Source organism: Pelmatolapia mariae, linkage group LG7 (genome assembly GCF_036321145.2).
Source record: "Pelmatolapia mariae isolate MD_Pm_ZW linkage group LG7, Pm_UMD_F_2, whole genome shotgun sequence".
Classification (NCBI taxonomy): Eukaryota; Metazoa; Chordata; class Actinopteri; order Cichliformes; family Cichlidae; genus Pelmatolapia; species Pelmatolapia mariae.
Window position 1 is genome coordinate 40,209,041 of NC_086233.1, and position 7,326 is coordinate 40,216,366.

General features: G+C 36.6%; 1 protein-coding gene across 1 annotated transcript; it reads left to right on the forward strand.

Annotated features, from left to right (window-relative positions):
• The first annotated feature begins 2,780 nt into the window (after positions 1 to 2,780).
• bet1l (Bet1 golgi vesicular membrane trafficking protein-like) lies at positions 2,781 to 7,289 on the forward strand. The gene is made up of 4 exons (XM_063479091.1): positions 2,781 to 2,863; positions 3,530 to 3,615; positions 5,202 to 5,258; positions 5,649 to 7,289. Exons 1-4 carry the CDS (start codon positions 2,845 to 2,847, stop codon positions 5,814 to 5,816), a joined length of 330 nt encoding a protein of 109 aa, XP_063335161.1. The 5' UTR covers positions 2,781 to 2,844; the 3' UTR covers positions 5,817 to 7,289.
• The last annotated feature ends 37 nt before the right edge of the window (positions 7,290 to 7,326 follow it).

A 7,326-nucleotide genomic window follows, 5' to 3' on the forward strand; every position in this document is an offset into this window, starting at 1 on the left:
TATATATTTGAGCCTGTATGTATACCCTGTGTGGACTATAGAAAATCCCAAATAAATGTAAAATTGTACCGTCAATTTTTGATGTGTGATGTATGCTATGTCATTAAAGATGTATGCTGTACAATCATTCCATCCTGGAAAAAGAGGCAGTCAGAGAAATCACAAAGGCCTGTGACTCTAATGCCCATGATGAGGTATGTAAACATCTAAAAGATCTGAAATAAACAACAATCAGACAGAAAGAAGGCAAAACCCAGAGAATAAACACCAAAAAACCAACTGTTTTAAGACAGGAACAAAACACTGAGACAAGAAGAATCCTACATGATACAGAGACAGTAGAAACCCTAAAAAGACTGGAACAATAAAGTGAAAAACAAAAATGAAATGATACCACAAAAAGTTAAAGGTACTAAAACAACACTAAAAATCAAAACCAGAAGCAAAAATCATTGTAACAATAAACATGACAATTTGGGGGCACTGTTTAATAAAATTTGACTGAAATTCTAAGCACAAAGTTTTTATGCCCTGGTGACTGTTGAAATTAAAGTTAATTTAGATAAAGCCCAAATACTGTAAATATTGTTTTGTCACTCGTGTTTTTGTTGCTACAAACATAAAGCAAAATGTCATTTGAATACATAATTTTTCTTTTCTTTTTTTAATTAAACCTCCTTTAATAATATTTTCAAAGTTATGCTAGTCATGCCTATTGCTAAAACAATTATAACTAAGATTTATGTAGACCACTGGGTGGTTTAGAGCTTTTTGGGTGGCGTTCAAGAACGCCTATATTTCATTATAGCAGCCCTAAAAATAACATTTCAGAAATTCCCACAGCCCCTCCAACCAGGAAGGTGACTTGAAACACTCACCAGTAGGAAAAAGGGAGGGGGAGAGGGGGCACTGTGGAATCAGAGCAATAACTTCGAGTGGGAAAAGCCTTTTAAAACCTTACTTGGGGCAGGGTCACATTTTTCCTATTCTTATCAAAATTGATTACTGAAAATAAATATGACAGTGCATCCAGTAGTCTTAACATGAGTCATAAGAGGCTACTGAAAGAGGAAACCTTGCCCTAAACAATTGGTGAGCTTAGCATGATGGCCCACAATTGACCTGGAAGCAACATCCCAAAGATGTTCTATCTTTGAGGTCAGGACTCTGTTCAGGCCAATCAAGTGCTCCCAAATCAGATTCTGTCATCCATGCCTTTGTGGACCTTGCTTTGTGCACTGGTGTGCATTCATGTTTGAACAGAAACGGGGCGTACAGGCCGTACAGTAAAGACTTGACAGCTATTTAACACTTCAATACAATTTTTAAAGCTTTGCCTGTCCTTCAAGCAAACTGGAGAGCTATTCCTGAAGACTACTTAAAGAAATTACAAGAAAGCTTGCCTAAGAGAGTGGCTGTGTTGAAGAATGGCTATCTCTACAGTTTCCCAAAGTGACACCATCAGTGCTTTTATTTTGTTAAACTGACAGTATACAGCTCATAATGGTGAACAATAAATTAAATATTTATAAATTTTCACATTTAGATAAACTACAATCACGTAATTTGGAGTATTTTGCATGCATTGCACCATAAAACTGTTAAAATACATTAATATTTTTCTTTGTTTGGATGTAGTTTTTATCATGTTTATATTACAAACATCTACGTTTTGTAAATTGAACACAGGTACTGTGAGACACAAGTAGTAAAGTAACTACCCTGAGCAGGACAGAAAGAGCGACCTCTTGTGGATGAAACAGGCACTTCTGCAGATTTCACTTGATAATTGTAACACTTAAACATCCACATGAGGAGGGCCCTGCTTATAGTATCGGAACTACTGAGACCCTATCGTTGCAGATCACCTGATCAAAGTCTGCTAAATGTCACCCGCTTTTACTTTAAAATCAGAATCAGAGACGATCACGTTTTTGAGGTAATAGTGCCCAAACTTTGTAATAACCTTCAGCATAATGGTCACATTTTACCTGATCAGCTGAATCCGTAATTTGTTTTAAACAACTGCCGAAAACATTTTAGTGTTATACATATATATATATATATATATATATATATATATATATATATATATATATATATATTAGTGTTCTCTTAATGATTTCCCCATCCGACAGTCTCGGTCGTTGTGTCCTTGGGCAAGACACTTCACCCTTTGCCTACTGGTGGTGGTCAGAGGGCCCGGTGGCGCCAGTGTCCGGCAGCCTCGCCTCTGTCAGTGCGCCCCAGGACAGCTGTGGCTACAATGTAGCTTGCCATCACCAGTGTGTGAATGTGTGTGAATGGGTGGATGACTGAATGTAGTGTAAAGCGCTTTGGGGTCCTTAGGGACTAAGTAAAGCGCTATACAAATACAGGCCATTTACCATTTACCATCCCCATTATTCGGACCTTAGTTTGCATCTATTTGTGTGTAAGTTAAGTATGTATGTTAGAATGGACGTCTGACCGGATGGCTAATAATGAGTCTGTATGATAGGACATATATGTGTGGTGTCTAAGAACTCTATTCTTTAAAAAGTGATACACAAATAAAGTTATTATTGTTGATGTTATTGTTGTCGTCGGCGTTGTTGTTGTTTGTTCTTCCACTCTTCATTTATTCCCCTTTGTGTGTGGTATATGCTTAAAGTCTTTGTTAAGGCATCAGTACTCAGCTAGTGTAATGCATTAACACAAAGAAGGCGAGAACTATTTTGGAGTCTTCTGTCGTCATTGAAGCGGTAATACTAATGACGCCTTAACGTTGTCGACGAAGAAGAAAGGCGATCACGTGTCTGCCACGTGAACAGCTGATCGTGACGTCATTCACTAGCAAGCAACATGGCGGAGTGGAACAGAGGTAAATGTTTTGACACGTATTCACTTCCAAATATTCAGTTGTGTGTTATTTGTGTCAGCTTGGAGATGATGTTACAGCTGGGTGGTAGATTTTAAAATGTTATTTTTAAGTATCGTTTGCTCGTATAACACCCAAATCTCAAGAGCTAAGCTAACTAGCTCTGACATACTTAAATATTAGCAAAAAGCAAGGCTACCTTGTAAGTTTCATATCAATTGCTATCGCCCTCTAAAGAAGCATCTGCCTCTCTGAAGGGTGATAAAAAGTGATATTATTATTAGTAGTAGTAGTAGTATCTTATTAGTTTCCCAAATATGGGATATGTAATACTCCTTGGCAGTGTTGTAAGTTTACTTCACGTTGTTATTCCGTGCTTAGCTTAAAGGGTTGGATTTATAAAGAACATCCCTTCAGCAGAGACTCTGCACCACACTCAGATCATGCTGATATCAAAATCATTGATGAAAACGTGTTGCTTCCTGTTGATTTAAACCGAAAATTAGAAACATTACCTATTCTTTAACAAGTTATGTGTTCAGAACTATGTGCTTGGCAAAAACTGTATCTTATGAGGTCTATCTGCGATTTTCAACAGAAACATAACAATTCAAGGAACATTCAGATCTTGTGTGTCATATCTAATCCACGGTGTTTGTGCTTGTCTAGGCCATGGCTCTGTGGATGATGTGCTCGATGCTGAAAACAAACGGCTGGCAGAGAACCTGGCCAACAAAGTGTCCAGACTGAAATCTGTGCGTAACAACCAACAACCGTCCCCTCAGTGACCAGTCTGATTAATAAATCAGCTGGTCTGTAGTTACTAGGTTACTGCTGTCAAATGTACTTAGTTTTAATTATAAGTAAAGCTGTCAGTTCCCAAAATCAGAATTATTAATTATGCCAAACACAACCAGTTTTGTTACTTAATGTACTGATACATGGCTTATTGCTTGTAAGAATTTTAGGTGTAGAATATAATAGAATAGAATAATCCTTTAATTGTCCCACAAGGGGAAATTTGGTTCTATCAGCAGCAAAAAAACACACACATATACAAAAAGAACAGGACACAGAACAGAAAACACAATTTTTACATATTTACATCATGGACAATAGTTACCAGAGCAGAGTACAGTACAGTTGTTAAAATTAGCATACAGATAGTGTGCAAACAGAGCAGGATACTGAAAGATGTTTAAATAGTTAAGAATATTTAGAATAATTAGAAAAGTGCAGATTGTGTATTGTACCTGTGCATTAAAAAGTAGACATGTAACTTACAGTAAGTTAGTGTATATATAAGCTGAGAAAAAGTGATGTGCCATTATAACAGTAGAAGTTGTTGCAGCAAATAAATTACACAGCAAATGTGTAACCAAATGCATCACTGGTGTAATAGTTGTCTTTTATTAATAAATGTACAGTATTGTGAAAATTTGAAAATTGTACAACCAGTGCCTCCAGTGTAAGATGGGACACCATCAGGCACTTCTACATAGTTACATGATATTAAGATTTTCTTACACCAAGCTACAGGCTCTTCCTGGTTCAGAACAATCCTCTGGGCATTCACTGTACACTAATGAAAAAAACTTGTTTACATAGAGTCAAGACAATTAGTCTGTCTACTATACTGAAAAGACATCTATAAAGATTACTGTTATTTTTTAGACTGATTCAAAATTTATATTATGCTTAAATAAATGACTCATAATTGGTTTAAATCTTGTAGAAATTGTCCCTGATTAAAACTTCTTTGGGGATCCAGAAAATATTTTATGCATGTTCACAGACTTTGACAAATGAGTCGTGTCTGTTTTTAGCTAAGAGTTGTGTTTTAAATCCCTACAACGTCCTGTTTAGTTGGACATCTTCCAATCTGCGCTTAAGCTGGTTAGGTACTAAGTGACAGAGCAACAGCCTAAAAGGATAAAGGGTAACCAAGAAGATGTTTGCTTTCCTGTTCTACATTTTCCTCTGCTGTGCCATTCGCTTTTCAGAATCTGCTCTCATGTTCTTTCTTCTGCCTGTAGTCTAACCCTGAGATGATGTAAAACTTCACTTGTTACAAGTGATTGCTTATTAGTACATTTTTGCACGAGATTTCACATTTTAGGACATGATAAAAATAATCTAAAATAGAAAATAATATTCCTTACAGGTTTCAAAATGGTTTAAATTCAACCTCAGGTGAGCAAGAACATATGTCATAGGAATTAAGAGAGTAAGTAGCACCCGGGTGAAAGTGGCCTCCATAAAAGCAAACGTTTTGACAGTTTGCTGGTCTGCCACAGTCAGACTTCTACAACTAACATCTTCTTGTCTCTGTATCTCCCAGTTGGCTTACGACATCGACAGAGAAGTGGACGATCAGAATGAGTACCTGGATGGCATGGTGAGCATTTCCTGCCTTAAACACAAATATAGTTAAGCTTTTAGTAAAAAAGAACTGACATTTTAATTTCTCCCATTTGTCTATAATCAGAATATTGTTTTAAGTTTCACCCTGTTCTATTTTCACGATGGCTCCTCTGAACTGTTTAGTGAAGTGTTCGATCTACAGGTTTCACTGGGACCTAACATTCAGGAAAATTTTTATAAAGTCCCAGTATAAAAAATGAGCACTGTGTTGATTGTCAGAATCTGTGTGGATTGATACATTTGGTAAACAGAGTGCACATTATATAAGTACAAATCAATACTATCTTAAATATAGGCTGTTTTATTTTTTCTCTTAGGTTAATTTATTGTGAATTATTAAAGAATTGTCTCCTCTTTCTTTTAGGACTCAAACTTCATGAGTGCGACAGGCCTGCTCACTGGCAGCGTGAAACGTTTCTCCACCATGGTCCGATCAGGACGAGACAACCGCCGTATCCTGTGTTACGTCTCCATGGGGATGGTCCTGGTCTTCTTTGTTCTTTACTACCTGGTGTCCAGGATCCACCAATGACTGGGAAAACAAGATCAGCCAGGCTCTGATATGGAGCTGAGACTTTAGACTGTAATGTCAAAACTGATTTAAATAAAGACTTTTTTTATTGTGCACCAAAGAAAGAAAGCACGACGTAGGCAAAATTGGTTTGACCAGTTGGAGGTGTCAGTCAGCCCACCGGAGGAAACTGTAGTGGACTTTGGGATCTTTGAGTTGGCTATGAGTACGTCCCATCCTGCAGCAGCAAGTCCTGATTTGGTTGGAAGACAACAGAGGCCGGACACTCGGGAGGTGGGAATGTCATTCACCATATCCAAGTCTAATTGATTGATGAACCTGTCAATCAGGAGAAAATTTCCAAAAAATCAGTTTTCACACCTAGAGCTTGTTTATCTTCTCCCGAGTCTGTCAGTGAGAGTTTAGAGCTTTTTCCATCTTGTTTCAGTTCTTGTCACATACAAAAACATCTAACAGCCAAAATGCATCACAAACATACAACACTGCAAGTATTAGGCGCATATTTGTCATGCAGGAGGGAGAAAATACAGAAAATATAGAAATGGTGGTGCTGTGTTTAGTCCAAACACCAGTAACCCACCACATTAAAATTACATGCATAATACATTAACATAAGACTTGTGTTCAGTGTCCTGTGATTTGTGGTCTATATTTATGCTATATTACCACATTCACCTGCATAAATGAGTCACAACAAGAGGGAAACTGAATCAAGAGTCTGACTGTACTAAAGTCAACAGCTGGGAAATAATCTGAGATTTTAGTCAGTGTATTTGATCTGCAATGCTGATATTTCTCTCTATCTATGTTTGGTGTTTCCTACTGTCTCACAATGAAGTGCAAGGAAGGAAATGACTGACGAGGCAGAGGTCAAAAAGTTTTATATGTGGAAAATATAGAAATTTTTAATTAATTGTGTTTGTTACTGCTGGGGCAAACATATGAAGCTCAAACACGCACATATTCATTATTTTGGGGCAATAAAACTAATCAGTCCACCCCACTAGTACAAAAAGTGGTACCATCTCCTTTTGGCTGGTCTTGGTCTTGTCACTGCATTTTGAAAGATAGCTCTTAAGACTTTTGACATGTTCATATGTTATTAGCCATCCTTTCAGTATGTTTGCACTCCAGACTTGTTTATAATTATAAGAAATGTTGGGACCTATCCTATCCTGTTGATGGTTTACAAGAATATTCATATCATTTTCTTTGTTTCTTTTTTATTCCACTTTCAGTCACTGAAACAGATATTTGTAATTCTTGAAGAGTTACAAAAGTTATATTATTTTCTTATAGTTGAGCATGGGTGAAAGAAATCATTAATACAGATCTAATAAATGATTTAAATTGTAGAAAATGTTCATTTATTTAGTAGTTATGGGCACTGCTACAGATTAATAATACTATTTTAATTAAATATGCATATTTTCAGAATCATAGTGTGTAAAAAATTGATGATCAAATGAAAATAAATAAAACATTCATTAGACAACTTCACAATATTTTA